At 32.4% G+C, this 19,105-nt stretch overlaps 1 protein-coding gene across 1 annotated transcript in view; it reads left to right on the top strand.

Moving 5' to 3' along the window:
• The first annotated feature begins 1,651 nt into the window (after positions 1-1,651).
• Positions 1,652-19,105, top strand: part of LOC149226933 (uncharacterized) — a 98,578-nt gene continuing 81,124 nt past the window's right edge. The window contains 1 exon segment of the mRNA XM_089380359.1: positions 1,652-4,568. Within this exon segment, the coding sequence (XP_089236485.1) occupies positions 1,652-4,568 (2,917 nt within the window).

Genomic DNA, 19,105 nt, shown 5'->3' with positions numbered 1-19,105 from the left:
TTTAATAACATAAATAATTATAAATTTTGATTTCTAAAATACAAGTTATTTAATAAATTTAATCATATTTTTTCATTAAATTGTAACACCAAAAAATGTCTTACTAAATTTTGAATATATACATAATATTCATAGTAAAAAAAATTATGTAATATTTATAATAATAAAAAATCTAAAATTTTGAAGCTCTCTTTTCTAATAAGATTATATTTAAATAAACAATAGACTAGTCTAGATCCATCTTAATTAGGATCTACCAAGTGTCAAGAGGGATCAAATCTCGAAGTGTTAAGAGAGATCTCTTTGCATATTAAGATATTTCTATCTCAAAAGATTTAATTCTCCCCTTAAATTAGGTTATATTCCACATGAATACTATGGGTTCTCATAAAGCAAGTCATATGTTTTGTCCTAATGAGTTTGCCATGGAGGTTACAATATTTGCTTTTTGCACGTGACAATAAGTTAATCTAATACATGGATAAAGTCTTCCCTGGATTATGTATTCTCTGAACTATGTACTTTCATTATTTATAAATGGAAAGCATAAAAAGACATTACAACATCTCTTACATATTGAGTCAGAAAAATACCATGGATTCTCATAAATCAAGTCAAAATATTTACAGGACAAAACATTACATCTCTTACATACTGAACTAGAAAACACTTCTCTATACAATTATTGTTAAAATTATAACATAAACTGAAAACTTACATACTAAACTAAAAAACACTTCTTTGTACACTATTGTTAAAATTATTACAGAGACTGAGATTTTTGACATGAACCCCAAAAAAAGAAAGCAAGAATTGATTTAACCAACCAAAAAAAACTCCCAATGCATTGAATCAGCACAGCGACGGGACCAGAGAATCCAAGGATAAACGAGGGTATAGTACAGGGGGCATTCATGTCATCTCATTTTTTGACAACATCCTTTGGGTGTTTTTCGAGAATTTCATATTGTTATATCCCAAAATTGAAAATTTCAATTATTCGGGTTTAATAAAAGATTTCATTACAATTTAAATTTGCAATTTCTATTGAATTTAAGTCTCTCTGATTTTCACTGTAACTGTTCTTCACAATTTTCCTTCTTTCCTTTCCAAGTCAAAGAAGAGAGAAAGAAAAGGGGTTGCAGTAAGCGTGGCGACTAACTGTCGAGCGAGAAAATGGATCCAGAAGCACAAGGGCTTGTGATAAAAGTTCTGTCGAGCGAGAAAATGGATCCAGAAGCACAAGGACTTGTGATAGTCAACCTAATTATGACGTTTATGTGTGGATTACAGTGGACTCCCTCATTTTCCTTTTCCTTTCTTTACACGAAATTTCCGGTTCTTTGTCCTAATGGCTGATAACAGATGCAGTTGGACCCAATGATTGAAGGCTGGAATGTCGAGATGTGCACTATCTGGTATTCAATCCACAAACCATTGACTCAATTGCATTGGCATTCACATTAGTATTGTTTATTAAGACAATTTCATTGCCATTAGCTTTGCAGGAGAGAATTGATTTTGTTGGTTTTCCCTTTTGTTTTTTCCAACTGCACTGCAATTCTAGGATTGTATTTGAATTGTTGAACGCCCCCTATTCATAACAGACACCACAAGTCCATTGTGTCAAGATAAGCAGACGCCCAACAACATGAGGGTACCTGAAAATTCCCAGAGCAGTGCATTGAGGGCAATTGTGGTTGCCCTTTTGGTGGTTCACCTTGATGGGCTTAATGAAGAAGGGCATTGTCTTCTTGAGTTTAAAAGAGACCTGAATGACCGCTTCGGTAAATTGAAAAGTTGGGTGTCCACCGATGAGAATCCCTGTAATTGGGAGGGTGTAAAGTGCATAAACAGTACCGGTAATCCTAGAGTATGGTCCCTCAATCTCAGTGGTATGAATTTAACAGGGAGATTGTTCCCCAACATTGCAAATTTGACTTCTCTGAGAGTTTTTAACGTTTCAAAGAACGAGCTGTCGGGTGAGATGCTGCCAGAGTTTGGGGACTGCTCGCAGCTGGAGATTCTGGATGTGAGTACCAATAGCTTGCAAGGTAACATCCCTCCGCTGTTAGGCAAGTTGTCGTCCTTGACAAAACTTTATTTGTTTGAGAATGAAATTGGTGGAAATCTGCCACAAGAGCTTGGTAACCTTTCATCTCTTGTGGAGCTTCTTATCTATACCAATAATCTTACTGGTTCATTGCCTACATCGTTTAAGAATCTCAAGAACTTGAAAGTCTTCCGAGCCGGGCAGAATATGCTGTCAGGTCCAATTCCCCCAGAAATGGGCGAGTGTGATAGCTTGCAGGTTCTTGGATTGACTCACAATAATTTTCAAGGTGAAATTCCGAAGGAGTTAGGAAAGCTTCGTAACTTAACGACATTGAGATTGTGGGTGAACGGATTCTCGGGTTCAATTCCTAATGAGCTCGGAAATTGCAACAAGTTAGAGATGATTGCTTTGTATGAAACCAATTTGGTTGGAAGGATTCCAGTGGAGCTTGGAAACTTGCAAAATCTAAAGAGACTATATCTGTATAGGAATAATTTGAATGGAACAATCCCATGGCAGCTAGCAAACTGTGCTTCTGCAATTGAGGTTGATCTCTCTGAAAACATGTTGACAGGAAACATTCCTTCAGAGCTTAGTCGCATAAAAGGTTTGCGGCTGCTTCAACTTTTTCAGAACCAACTTACGGGAAATATTCCTCGAGAACTGGGGCAGTTAAGACATTTAGAGAGATTGGATCTATCCATCAATCAACTTAATGGTAGTATCCCAACTGAATTCCAATATTTGACTTCTTTGGAACAACTACAACTTTTTGATAATTCCCTGAATGGTATAATTCCTCCAGAGATCGGAATTTACAGTAGACTAACAGTGCTTGATCTGTCAGAAAATCTTCTCAGTGGGAGTATACCAAGTCATGTTTGCAAGCTTGGAAAATTGCAACTGTTAAACCTTTGGTCCAATCAGCTGGTGGGGAATATTCCTTATGGTGTGAAGACCTGCAAATCCCTAATGCAGCTGCGTCTGGGAGAGAACAAACTGACTGGTAGCCTACCCGTAGAGCTTTGCCGATTTGTAAATTTGACTACTGTTGAATTATATCAAAACCAGTTCAGCGGATTAATTCCACCAGGGCTAGGGAACTGCAAAAGCCTGGAGAGGCTTCACTTGTCCAATAACTATTTGGTGGGTCACCTCCCGCCCGAGCTTGGGAATCTTTCGCAACTAGTGACTTTTAATATCTCATCAAATAAACTTACAGGAAGCATTCCTCTGCAGCTTGGCGAATGCGTAAGACTTCAACGACTTGACATGAGCAGAAATTCTTTTAGTGGCAGTCTCCCAGAAGAGATGGGCAATCTTCTTGCTTTGGAATTACTGAAGCTTTCTGATAACAAACTGTCAGGGCGGATACCTGGTATTCTTGGAGGGCTTTCCCATTTGACAGAACTGCAACTGGGTGGGAATAAGTTTTCAGGACCTATCCCACCACAACTTGGTCATCTTACAGGCTTGCAGATTGCTCTAAATCTGAGCTTGAATAGGCTTTCAGGAAAAATACCGGCTGAACTGGGCAACCTGAGTTTGTTAGAATCTATATATCTCAATAACAATCAATTTGTTGGTCAACTTCCTGCTTCATTTGGAAATCTCAACAGTTTGATCGTGTGCAAAGTTTCATACAATAACCTTACTGGGCCTCTGCCTAATATAACTATATTTCGCAACATGCCTGTTAGATGTTTCATTGAAAATCAAGGGCTCTGTGGAGAACCAATACCAGATTCATGCCAACTCTTAAATGTAGGGCCATCGGCCCTTTCACCTGCCTGGCCGGAGACGAAAACCCCAACAGGGGAAATTGTGGCCATAGTTGCTGGAGTGGTAGGGGGGTCTTCATTGATTATTTTGGTGGCCATCTACTGTTTTTCCCAGCAGCAGCCAGTACGTGTGGCTGTTTCTCCAAAAGAATATATTGTTTACTTTTTCCCAACAGAGGGCTTTACTTCCCAAGACCTAATAGAAGCCACGGATAATTTCTCTGAGACAGCTGTGATTGGAAGAGGAGCACGTGGAACAGTTTATAAAGCCACCATGCATTCTGGACAAGTTATTGCTGTCAAGAAGATGGCTTCTCAAAGCCAAGGAAACCATGTAGAAAACAGCTTCAACGCTGAGATATCAACTCTTGGTAAAATCAGACACCGCAATATCATGAAGCTGTATGGTTTCTGCTATCACCAAGAATCAAAGCTTCTTTTGTATGAGTATATGCCAAAAGGAAGCTTGGGCGAGCTGCTTCATGGAAGTTCATGGATATTAGATTGGGATACTCGTTACAAAATTGCCAGAGGAGCAGCAGAAGGTCTTTCATATTTACATCACGATTGCATACCACGAATTGTTCATCGAGATATAAAGTCCACCAATATCCTACTTGATGCTGATTTTGAAGCGCATGTGGGAGACTTCGGACTGGCAAAGCTGATTGATGTTCCAAATCCACTGTCAATGTCTGCTGTTGCTGGCTCATAAGGCTATATTGCTCCAGGTACGTTATGTCTGCACCCGGACTGAATCATATTTACTATTTCTCCGTCTTTCACTAAGAAACATGCTATTTCATCTGATGAGTTTCTAGTGCATGGATATTCCTTCCATGCCCTGACATATAATTCACCATTATTACTCAAGAATATGCATGGATATGTTTTTACTGCATGAATATTGCTTCCATGCACGATTCTTCTATTTTTTCTATGCTTAGGCAAACCAGGTTAGGGTTAACAACAAAATTAGGGTTTATGATCTTCATTCAGGTTACCACTTTTCTTTTTTACGCAAGGAGACCAGGTTAGAATTAGCCACGAAAGTAGGGTTTGTACATCGGAAATAAGTTTGATTTCTTTTAATTGAATGATTGTTTCAAAGTTGCAGTGAGATTAATATTTAGCATATCCAGCATTCCAATGTTACAATAATGTTAAAATCTGGTGATGGGCTCCAATATTCTTTGGCTCTTTTCTAAACTTGGTTCATTCACAGGCTTCTTTTTTTTTTTTTCTTTCTTTCTTCTTCTTTTTTTTTTTTGGAAGGTGGCAAAACCTATCAAACTCAGGTGTCAAACCAACAGTGAGGACTCATCACTGTTATCAAGGAAAACCACGCCACCTGTAATAACCCGCTCGTGGTCTAAGGGAGCAGGCTTTCACTCCTGTCAGATGCCTCTGGGTCTTGGGACGTTAACCTGTTTCCTTACGTCCGAGGAAGACGAGCTCTTAGCCAAGCAGAAGCAGTTTTACAGCATACAGTTTACCAATTTTTTTAATTAATTAATAAATAAAAGAATTTAATAAAATATAAAAGAAGGTAATTATAATCCTAGATAGTTTAATCGCTTCAAGGAGTGTAGTTTGTATGGCCTTGTTGTGTTAATTTAAGATGTGGGGCTTAAATTTTGTGATGTTTTATGCGGGTGTTTATAGATATTGGTTTATTTAGAAGTTATTGTGGTAGTAGTTAGTTAATAGGTATCAATAAATGATAAATATCAAAACACTTATTTTATGATTGAGATTATTTTTTTTATTAAAATTAATTAAATTATAACCCTATTTTAAATTAGTATTGTTGCGCCCCTTTATAACCCTAGTATGGAATAGATGTTGTAAGTTAAAGTTATATTTAAAAATAGTAAAATAATAATTTAAATTAATAAATTTAAAATAGTGAGACAACAAGTTTAATGTCTGCCATAATTAAAATACATCAATTTGCACTTTAATTTTATATAACTTAACAAATGTAAAGTAACAAAAAGTAAAAAAACATTAATATTAATAATTTTCCTTTTAGTACAAGGAAGAAATGTAATTTCTTCACTACTTAATATGGAGATGAGTGAAAAAAATAATTTACCTTTACTATGAGGAAGAAATGTAATTTCTTCACTACTTAATATGGAAATGATAATAAATAGTATTATTGATATTACATGTGATATTTAAAACAATTTTTTTTTACTATCAATGTCTATATCAAGTAAGATAATTTTATATCTACTTTATATAGAGGAAAATAAAGTAATTTAAATTAAAAAATCTCTTATATTTTCACTTTTATAACTAGGGAGATGTGTAATTTATTTTATTTCTAATATGGAGTTGATTTATAAGATTTTAAAAATATCAATAACAAAGAAAAGTTTAGCGTAGATTATAAATAAAATATTTAATACATAGGTTCAGTAAAAGATTTTAACATGGAACATATATAAAGAGAAAGATTGACAAAATTCTATTCCATTAATTGTTGTTTACTAGGGAGATGTGTAATTTATTTTATTTCTAATATGGAGTTGATTTATAAGATTTTAAAAATATCAATAACAAAGAAAAGTTTAGCGTAGATTATAAATAAAATATTTAATACATAAGTTCAGTAAAAGATTTTAACATGGAACATATATAAAGAGAAAGATTGACAAAATTCTATTCCATTAATTGTTGTTTTCTAATTCAATGTATGAGAGATATTTATAATTCTTTCAATGTTTAATATCGATTTGAGATGCAATATTTTCGAAAATGTTAATAATAAAAATAATTAAATGTATGCACACACGACAAAAATATGATATGAGGGAGCGTGTTTTAACATTTTAATATGGAGAATGTGAATTATAAATAAAACATTTAAATGTCAACTACATAAATTATAGCAGCGTAGATCCATCTTAACTCTAGATCTACTAAGCACTGAGAGGGATCAAATCTCTTTTCACCCTAAAAAATGTTTGCATCTCAAGACATTTGATCCCTCTCAACCATTGGTAAATCTAGAATTAAGATGAATCTAGGTTGGTTATTAATTATATCATAGATTTTTCTACTATAAAAAAGAAATAACATTGTTATATATATATATATATATATATATATATATATATATATATATATAATCATGCAAAATCATGTAATAATATTTTAATTATGAAGATCCATGTCACAAAATTCTTAACTTTTGTTAAGATATCAGGCTTTATAATCAATACACCATGCTAAATATAACATGTATTGATATGACATTTTCTTTAATTAAGTAAAAGAGCATAACTAATTTAGAGATGAATCTTGTTTCTTAATTTATGAATAATGTTATCAATATTCTAACATGTTCCATGGAATTATATTTTTATCATTTATTTAATAATTATTAATAATTAAATTAAATTTATGAAAATCTTATTTTAAAATAAATCCACTTATAAATTTAATTACAGAAAATAATTTAAAATTTCAAACACATATAAAAAAACATTAAATATATATTTAAAAATATAATATAAGATGATTTTTAGTTTATAGAAAAATTATTACTTTTAGTTTTTTTTGTTTGAATTTATTTTTTTGTTTGAATTTATTTTTTTATAAAACAAAATAATAGGAATCCTTTTCAATAATAATAAATCTCGGGAATACATTCCCTTTTTAATTATGTTGAATATATTTTTATTATATACTATTTTATTAAGTTAATAAAAAAAATACTAAATTTATAATTTCGATGAGTATTTTAAATAACATATTTAATTTAACATATGTCATAATGATAAATGTATGTACACATCCATATAGGTAATCACACTTTAATTTTAATATTAAAAGAAAAGGTCAAGGTGTTATTTATATTTATATTTTTATGTGGTTAATGATTATATTATATTTTAAGAAAAAAAATTAATAGTATAATTTATTTTATGAATCTATATAATTTTAAAAAGATTATTAGTTAATTTTTTTTTATCTAATTTACATATGTTTTATTTATTTAATTTTTATAGGGTAGATTTTGAGAATTTTGAAAATGAAAAAGATTTTGAGAATAGATTTATATTTATGTGTCATATGTACAGTATTGAGGGAACTAGGGTTTTTAGTTATATCTAAGGTTTGGCTTTATTATGAATAAAACAGTCTAAATTTTGTTATAGTATAATCTATATATAGTTTTTTTCCTCCAACTTTATTTTTTTATATTGTTAGCTGGAGATCATAGTTAAGAAATTCAAATTTAATTATAAATTTAATTTTATATTGCATTGCGTCTACGTGTCACACTGAGTCCCATTTGTTGAAGGTGCACGCGTTTTTATTTTTAAATATTTAGAGTCTAATCAAATGTTCGTTTTATTTCTGCAAAAGGTTTGTAAAGGTATTGAGAAATGTTATCAGTCTTTTATTTCTTAAAAGACGAGAAAGTTCGAGGAATTTTGATTTCTCAAATGCAAATTTTATTAAAATAATAATAATGAAAAGGGATGGAGAAATATTATGAGTGTTTAATTTTTTACAAAGTTTATCAAGAAAGTGAGATGAATTTTGATTATTCAAATAAAACTTTTATTAAATAATAAAATAGGAGTTATAATTTTTTTAAGTAAAAAATATAATGATATTATTTATTTAATTTTTATTGGATGTTTTAATTATTATATATTTTTAATAAATATGAGGAAAAATTTATATAGAGTAAATGTGTTTTTTATTAATATATATTTTTAATTTTATATAGGGTGGGTGTATTCATGACTATGTTGAGTGGTTATTTATTAAATGTTGAATTTAAAAGGTGTTTATATTTTTTACTAAATATAAGTTGAAAATATAGTTAAAAGAAAAATTAAAAAAGAAAAAAAAATATAGCTAAAAAAAAATTAATATATCATTATATTCAGTCTTATGGTTTATTACGAAGTTGCTTTTGTTAATACACTTTTTTGTTTTGAGGTTTATTTTTTTTCTTTAAAATTTTTTTAATGCTTCATGCATTGAAATATATGAGGATTAATGGTGGGACATGTGATCCCTCTTTTGTGGCACCAAGTCACAATTGCATGGTATTGGAGTAAAGTTGGGATGGAAATAACAAAAATACCAAGGACATCACTACGATTGGGTGAAAGTCAAATGAGTCAAATTATCACAAGGGGTCATCATCCTAATGTTAGTTTTTAATTAGATTCACAAATATGTATTAGTTATTATCTTGGTTAGATTGAAGTCAACACTACTTTTTTAGAGTTGCAAGAGGTTTTACATGGTTGAAATGGTGGATGGAGGGATGAGCCTTGTATTCAACATTATTTCTTATATACCTAGTGGTTGCCTTAATTAACACTTCGATATTCTAGTAAGACAATTAGCTTTTTGATATTATGGTAAGATGGATTGATGATCATGGGAGATTCTCAGTAGAGTAACTAGAGATGAGGAGGATGCATCACCCATACTGCACATAGGCAACATAAGGAGAGGGGAAGATGCCATAGATGGATTCATTATGAAGGTGCACCAAGAGAGATAATAGTAGCAGTATGAGTTAAACGGTTTGTAAATTACCATATAGAAATGTGACTATTTACAATGGAGATTGAGATGGTTGCAACTAGTTTGAGGTGACATTTCATGTTTTTTCAATGGTACTTTTCTTAAGAGCGAAACGATGATTTCTGTTGGGGCCTTATATGTGCCTTAGTTGGAGGTAGTGAATTTATTTTAATAATGTATTAATGATTCATTTTATGGTGTAGAGATAATAATTAATATTCACTAACTTTATGATTTTATGTACTTTTAAAAGGATAGTGAAAACAGGTGTTATGTAACAACTTTGGAGTTATTTTTTTCTCCCTTATAATAGAGTGGTATGATAAATTTTGAGTTTATATTTATGATTATATTGTATTGGCTGAAATTGAGAGCAATGGGATAAAGAAAGAACTAGGATTTTGAGCTATGTTGCTTCCTTTCTTTTCGACCAAGGAGGGATTTATATAGTTTCTCTTTATCATGAATAAAATAATTTAGATTTTGCTATATAATAGAAACTATGCAGTAATTGGTATTCAACCTTATGGACATATATCTTAGTTGAAATCATTTTGGATGTGGAGAGCACCACTAGCACATGGAACCTTGGCTTGTGAATCAACCCCTTTTGGACACACTTTTTGGACTACTTCACTCTCAACATTGAGGTTAGCATTTGTACATGGAATCATGGCTTATGGATGTACATCATAGGTACATGTATTGAGTACAATGCTTCTCAAAAGAGGATTGAGTGGTAGGATCTTCTTTAGTGATGTAATAGGGTCAAAAGGGCTCATCAAAGTTAATAATACTATAGGTATGGAAGCCGTTGAATGTAACATCAAATCATTCCACTATATGGTATTACCAAATGAGGCCCACTAAACACTTTGTTTTTTTTTTTGAAAAATATGTCTTATATTTACATAAAAATATCTACAGAAAGAAATTTGAAAAACTAGAAGTGTATATACAATGGAAATTATAACCTATGCCTAGAAGTGATTGAAATTAAAATAAAAACATAATACTATATATGATGAAAATACTAGGCATCCTTGACCAACAAAGCACCCTTGACTAGGTATTGATGGCATAGCTCATCCCTCCACATTGTAATATCCCTCGCATGATCCCCAAATGGTCTTGTAAATGTACATATGATATTTAGGATAGTGAATTACATTCTATTGAGGCCTGCATGCTTTTGCGTGTATAAATGTGTTAGGCAATTGGGCCAATTCACATATGTGTTTTAAGGCTAGGTTGCATGTGTCGACAAACCAAAGAGCATGTGTGTTAATAAGCCAATGAACTTAGTGGGAATGATATGTAAGCATACTAAGATTAATAAAACAACACCACGACTATAGACCAAAGGAAAAATGAGTATAGGGTCTAAGACTAAATCACGGGAAAGGAAAAGAAGTTAGGGATCTTATTAAGGGGGCTAAGCCAAGAAAACAATATGTTATCCCTAGCCAATCTTATAAAGGTAAAGTGAATTGATATAAAAATATAATATTAGAATATATTACTACAATATAAAGTAAGGGGCCCCATGTCTATAAAAGGGGAATTCCCCAATTCAATGGGAGATTTATCAGGAGGGACATGTGTCCCTATGCAAGGTCCTATAGGGTACATGAAAATCCTGATGGTAGTAGTAACTCTTGGAAGCCATAGGGCTCTGAGACGTACTTGGTTGGCCCGATTTGGAAACCCTAAAGGGTAGTGGCACAACCTAATGGACTGTGAGTACAGAGAAGGGGGTGCAGTTCTTTAGGTTGTGTGGGTTAGTGGGGAATGTGAGCCTATTGGTTAGAGGCTACTAAGTTTTGGTACCTTGGCCCTATTCATATTCAATATTGGACGTGTACCTAGCTTGGATAGCCATTGACATTGTTAAGTCATGACCCTAGCTTGGGGGTGACCCATTTCTTAGAGAACTGGAACAACATGGTATATGGATGGGTGGTGCATCCAAAGTTTGCATTAGTCGGTGAATTTTAGCAAATGTGTTCTCAAACTTGTTTATGCTATTTATGGTTATGTTATTTTTTTCTATTACAATATCAATAGCACTATAAGTGGCAATGCCCAAGATTGGTAGCCAAGTAATGTTACAAGTGGTATTAGAGTGTAGGTTGGAACATTGGGCGTGCAAGGACCATGGAAAAACACAGATATGAAATGCCTAACTAGTTTGCAAATATTTTAAAATACCCTTTACATGAGATATAACTTCAAGAAAGGTAATAATAGTAGGAAATGTGATCCAACATTATAATAGTAATTCATAAATGAGAAAACTGTGCAAAGATGGGAACATGCAAGAAGCATTGAACAACCTACATTATGTGAATGCGTTGGGTATTGAGATTGAATTCCACATATGCGACTATTTCTTTCCAGCATATGCGAACAAGATGATTCTCATACAAGCCATGTGTCTCCATTCCTTGATAGTTTCACTTGCAATTAAACAAGAAATCCTTTTAGCTAATAGGATTATAAATACTATGCTAAATGTGGTAATTTGGAAGATGTCCATCTAATTTTATCACCAAATGAGAAATCTCTCATGTTTTATCACCAAAAGTAACTGATAGGCATTACGTTGGACTATTACATATTTTCTCATGTTCTCAAGGCTTGAGTTGGTTTATTAGCTCTCTCACAATGGAAAGAGATCCATGTCTATGTAATGAGAACCAAGTTTAAGTCTCATACACATATAAGAAATACCATTATAACTATGTATGTAGCTTGCATGAATTTAAAGGATGCACACCAGATGCTTAACAAAATGTGTCCATGATTAAAGGCCATACAAAAGTTAGTGTTGGTAGTTATGGGTGGACTTTTCAAAGATTTATCGAAAGAGTTAGTGTTTTTAAGCATCACTTCTCTTGAGTAAGCATTCTAGATTGCATGATTCCATTAGCTTGTCATTATACCTAAAGCACCTACAAGATGATCAACCACAAGTATGAGTTTCACACTTTCTCAGACTTTGTTTCTCAGAGAAAGATATGCATTTCTTACAAGTTATGAGTGAGCTATCCATTTGATGGAACTTACAAGTAGGAATGAAATCTTGAAACACCGTAGAGAAAAATGGGATTTAGTTTGTTTAAAAACTCATCTCCACCATATTTGTGATAATAATAATAATAAATTTATAGCAATAATAACATTATCAATACATGAATTCTGTAGATTTTTCTCTATAAAAAACTCATTGAAATTTTATATGCCATCCATCTATCAAGCCATAACCCTCCAAACTTGAAACCTTTTCTTTTAAGTATAGTTCTATTAATAACTAATTGCTTGCCATGTTTGAGAATTGTATATACTTTTTATTGTTAAGTACACGTGTCATCTCATGCAGCCAGAACTACTCTAAGGATGACAACTCTAATTGTATTTACAACTATGTAAAAATAGGGCGTACATTTAGACCAATTATTAGAGGGGAATCACACTATATATTGGTATTCTAGAATATATCATATTCACCTATCTAAAAATAAAATACAAAAACCAAGCGTCTGCACATTAGAATTTTTAGAATGTCATAGATATGATATCTACAACATGAAACGTTGGTGTACTTAAGAATTTGAAATGAATATTCCCATTCTACCCTATTTAGTTCTCCATACCCATAGATGGATTAATTAATTTAGTTTATTGTGTAAACAATCCAAAACTTCTAATATTGTTGATGTTGATGCTGGAGAGGTGGTAGCACATTAATTTTTTTAAGGGAGTCCAAGATAAAATAGTTTTTATAATGAGAAACCATTAATAATATATGACCCAAAAGTTGATAGAACAATAGAAAATTACATGCAAGAAGACAAATTATGCATTTTGTATCAAAATCAAAATTACATTACATTGAGTGGCACCTACGCCACATTTTCCTTAATAAGATATTTTGATAATGTAAATTCTCAATTTTATACTATACATATTCCTTGCACAGGGTTGTGACTACAATGATTATACTATCAAATCCATTTTGTTGTAGAAACAAATTTCTCATAAGTGATCTTGATACATTCTACGTTGTACACTATATTCTCAAATTCGGTAGGAATCATCTAAGGGAATGTTTCATGTGACATTTACCAAAAATTTAAACTTGCAATTTTTTAGTGACAATTTAACCTCTACCCTTATCATCATTTTCCAATTATGACTTCAAATATTATAATTTGTTTCAAATATAGAACATTATTATATAGTTACTTGTAACGTATGGAGTGTATGCTAATGTTTTTGGCTAGTGTTTTTATTTCCCCCTTTCATTGGTGATATGGGTAAAAATTTTGGGGCAGTCATATTTTTGAAATATTTTTCATTCCTTTCTAGGACATATTTCACTCCTATACAATCTAATGATAAAATAGGATGAAATATATCTATTTAAGGATTGAAAATATGATAAAATATATTTGTCCAAGGACAAAAACAACATTCTTCAAGAACAATTTGATTATTTAACAACACCAAGTAGCATATTATGCAATGTTAAAATAGAAGAGTGAAGGTTTTAACCTTGTATAGAAATTACCTACAAATGAATGCTTAAAAAAATAGAAAATATATAATGGTCAAAGAAGACAATATACCTAGAGATTTTTCTTCTAGAACCTAAAACTGTGAAAACTAGATTGATTTTCATTATATTCCTTTCAATGTTACAATACATTATGTACATTCTAAAACATTCATAAGCTCCTAATCCATTAACCCTATATTAGAACATAACCATAGTTTCCTTGACCAAATCAACAAAATACCATGGGACAACCGTCATGCCCAAAACCATGCATAAAAAACCATGCGAAAAACCATGGGTGGGTCTACCCACCATCATTGGGTTTTCCCCCATCCTCGGGTTTGCCAAACCATCCTTGGATCTGCCCCCATCCTTTGGTCCACCCAACCATCCTTGGGTCAACCTCAAAAAAATTATTTCGGGGCACTGCCTTGAATCTTATGTAGAAACCTTGTGGCAGGGGGGAATGTCGCCCCCTTGCGACTCCCACATAGTGCCTGGTGCAATGTAATAACGTCTACATCTAGTCTTGCAGAAAATATAATATCAATGTCAAGCAACCTTACCTATACAACATATATGTCAAATCAAACATTAGTGGGAAAGCATACATGAACCTTTTTGTCACACTAATCTCTGCATCTATATACAAAAAACTATGTCTACAAATCATTGATATTTTTCATGCTAATATCATCATTCAAGTTACTGTCACCAAGCAAACAAGTATATGTCCAACATATAGGTCAGTGTTAATGAAATAAGAAAAATTTGAGAGGATCTCTGCAAACACTCATGATAGTCACCTATAATCATCTAGCTGCTACAAAAGGCTTCTATAAAAAGATCAAACACTTGTGTGCAAGAAAAATACAAGAGTCTCTTCCATTCAATGCTCATTCTGATCTCAGCATACACATTATGAATGCAACATATTAATCTTGGATCTTTGCAAAACCTCACTATTCATGGATATCTGCATATCATGACCTATGTCACAATGCAATTCACACAATTCTGTCATAGCAAGCAATAAATATCATAGCTCTACATAAATCAACTAGCATACTTTGATATCTACATATACATTATTATAAACCACAACAATATCTACATACACTATAAAAAAACACACTGATATCAAGCCTATGTTGCTCCTTTCTCTCTTCATTCTCTCAATTAGATCTGCAACAAAAACATGACGTTTAGTCCTTCAAATGTTCATCATTCCAATAGATATTCAAGTAATAAGAAAGTAATTTAGGACATCCATTAGATATCCTTTAAATTTTTCATTGAGGAATAAATCTAAGCCTCCTCCTGCACCTTGGTGCACACCTGTTTGAAACAAGACACAAGAAACTTAAGAAATGCACACACTAACTACTCAATATTCTTCTACTTTTATAATCTCTGTCCATTTCCAATACTATGAGAAAATCCCATGGATTTGTTGATAGGAAAATTTGACAGGATCAAATGGACCTTGCTTGAACTTCCAGAAGATTACCTTGGGAAAAAACCAGGGTTTTAGCCTTAAATTTTTCCTTTTTTCGTGCTTATAGGTAGTAATGCACCTCTCCCCTTTAGGAAGTTATTTATAACTCATGCCTTGAACACAAAACCTGCATTACCCTAAGTGGTAATGCTCCTCCAACAAAGTTAACTCGTGTTACTCTGTCTCCATGCCTTGAAAGCTGTCAAAACACAATTAAACTTTGCTCAAACTTTCTCGAAATTCTAACATGCCTTTTCCAAATCCTAGGGGTCATGTCAAGTTTTAATAAGGCTTCAATAACACCTCAAAAAAGTAATTAAAAATTCTTCCATTAGCCACCTATGTCCCCTTAGTTGTCTTTACCTTCAAACAACTCCAATCCTTTTCCATTCTTCTACAATTGATCCAAACCTTGGATAGATTGTGCAACTCATATGTAATAAATTAAGACACCTATGTAATCATCAGGACACTTGTAATACCTTTATAATTATGAGGAAACATTCTCCAACCTTGACCTAGCTAGGCACATCAATTATTCATGCATACCAATAGTATCATAATGTGAGAAAATCATGACATAATGGACAAATTGACATCCAGATTGACATCAACTACAACACACTAGTCATAATGCCAACAATACCCCCCTTTGGACTTGATGTCAACCTCTTGCAAAAGACCAAGTCGTTCCCCCTCCCCCTTTGATATGAAGGGAAAAGGGTAGAACCAAGTCAAGAGAAGTAATCCCCTTGCAATGATCAACACTATAAATCTGATCTGCTGATGTGAAGCAAAGAACTTAGCTACAAGATATCACTCTAATCAACACCATGGCCTGACCAGGCTCCCCTTGAGCATTTATTGGGCCTTCTACTGATATACACTATAAATATAGGACTTTGTAAAGTAAATACATGGTTTTGCATAATCATATCTTTCCCATAAGCATGACTAACACAATCAAATACTCTGTCATCCCAAGTTTACATCAATCATCCAAAGCAACAAGGCTATATACATGAGATGACATGATAGGGCCCATACATGATTGAATTTTATAATGTTTACAACATGGTTCACTTCTTGACCAATACACCAAAAGAATGAGACAATGATGGTACATGGCTATAAAAAATACATGACATCCATACAATAAAAATATGGCATATGATATCACAAGGATCTTAGCAGCAACATATGTGAAGTTCCTATCAACGTATAAATCAAGACCTTTTACAATATTTCAAGCAAGATAAGACTAATCAACAACATGAACACTCCATAGCAACAACCCAAGCAACATATATATCTTTCCTCCTCAACAATGAAGATGCATCAAATAAGGATTGTAGGAAGACTCATCTAAAAAGAAACAACAATAATATGAATTCATCATAGATCATAATTCCAAACACCATATAGGAATCATAAATAGTTTGCAGTACACCAATGTTAGATAAGTAGTTGCAATGTTCCTTGGTACTAAGGAAATACAACGCCAATAATGAATTATGAGAAGCTCATGAGAAGTTCCCCCTGGACCTATGTGAAGGCTCCATCACCCATCATGATCATAATAGATTTACCAAATGAAACATTAGTATCATCAAAAGAATGATCATCATAATAACACATGGAGTCATCATTAAAGTTGAACCAGTCAAATACAACATATGCATAGCTCCCCTTGAGATCATGCAACATTGGTCTTATAGACCTAGTTGTCATCAAGCTATCATATGCTCCACATGAATTTCTGCAATACTTTTAGAAATAAGCATGGTATATAATATACCATAGTGGAAAATATCTTTCCCTACTCTAAATATGAAGAGGATGAACTTGAATTCTTATTTATGCCTAGATTTTTATTTATGAATCTTTTTTCTATAACTTTTCCAACATCTTCTTTTATAACTTTTCCTCCAATTGATGTAAATACAATTATATGCCCTTTATCAGCTATTTTTCCTATACTTAGAATATTCTACTTTCAACCAATAATACATTAGTAGCTTCTGTAATCTTAACATCATGATCACCACTACCCTTTCCTAGCACCTTTTTAGGTGCATTATTTCCAAGACTAACTTTACCACTCTTGTTTTTCTTCAGAGAAATGAATTTTCTCTTGTCTCTAGAAATGTGATGACAACATTCGCTATCAACATACAATTGGTCTTCTTCTTCAAATGTGCACTGAGAAAGGCCACACTTCACTTGTTCCTATTCCTTTTTCTTAATATGAGAAGTTCTGGTGGATTCATCTTTTTCAGGTCTTTTGATAACAATATTCTTATCTGATTTCTTGCTTTGGATGGAATCTACTTGTTTTCTAAAATATGTGTATGAATTCATTGACTTGATCTTGCATTCTTTTGGTACATGTCCAAACTTATTACATGTATAACACCTTACGTGACTAGAGAAGGGGACAAGAGAATCATAATATTTATGCTTCATATTTCTCTCATTGCAATCAATAAATTTCTGACAAAATACACTGCATGTAAAAAATACCCCTTAAAGAAACTTGAGTACCTAGAAGCCGATGATATAGCTGTGGAGAAACTATACAATCTACTTTTTCAATCAATGGCAATGTGTCTAAATTTATGACAGATAAAACATTCAACATCATTGACCAAAGGAGAGAATGGATTTGTATTCATATTTTTGTCATACTTATTGGGGGTAAAATATTTCCTTTGAAAATTCAATTTTCTCGGTTGCTGGTTTGGTTGACTTTTTAATTCTTTGCCAAGATTTTCAGAGTTTTCTTTGTTAACCTCAAGATTTCTTGCACAATCTATTGAGCTAGATTCTCCCTTAACAGTTTCATGAAAGCCAAGGCATAATTTGATGGTGGGGGGCCTTTGACTATTGAGAATATTGTCCAATATCTTGGTACTATCCTGAAATTTCAATTTTTTTTTCCCTTTCTACTAATTTACCATTTATAATACTTAGCTCATCCTCTACTCTTTGACACTGATCTTCGCTTTCCTTATATTGATTCCTCTTTCTTTCTTCAAATTTTATTCCTTTGTGCAATTGTATTCTTAACTCAATAATTTCTTCTTTAAGCCCATTCTCTTGTTCTTCAAATACTTGAAGTAGATCCTGATTTTATTTGTTTGACTTTTCCATATCCAATCATAGAGAGATGATCTCAACTTCAGGTCCTTCACAATATTGTTTCCTTTCATTAATTTTTGTTGTTACTAATGCAATATTTATTGATTAATCATGGTCACTATTTTCATATAACTGCAACTTATTCTCAATATTGTTAATCCTTTTCAAAGCAAAAACAAGTTTTTTTTAAGGTTAAATACTTCCTTTAACCTTTCTTGTTCCAAACCAATAATTCCATCTGATATAATAATGGTTGTTTCATGGTCCCTGTAACAACCCCGGGTTAAAAGTTCATGTAATAAAGTTAATAAGTGAAAAATAAGACCATGGTCATGGGACACGTATTCCAATCTGAATGTTGGGAAAAATGTTCTAGTGGGTGTTCATTTGGTTTATTATGGCTAAGGGGAAATTGGGAAAGGCAATGGAAAAGGATTTGGAAAGTCAAGAGACATTAATTGGCATTGTATTTATCAAAATACAAGAATTTATTAGGAGAA

The sequence above is a fragment of the Pinus tabuliformis genome, chromosome J (assembly GCF_031772625.1).
Source record: "Pinus tabuliformis cultivar Carrire ecotype Pingquan chromosome J, CPIR1, whole genome shotgun sequence".
In the NCBI taxonomy this organism is placed as follows: domain Eukaryota; kingdom Viridiplantae; phylum Streptophyta; class Pinopsida; order Pinales; family Pinaceae; genus Pinus; species Pinus tabuliformis.
Note: the sequence above shows the minus strand (reverse complement) of the source record. Positions and strands in the feature narration are given on the sequence as shown.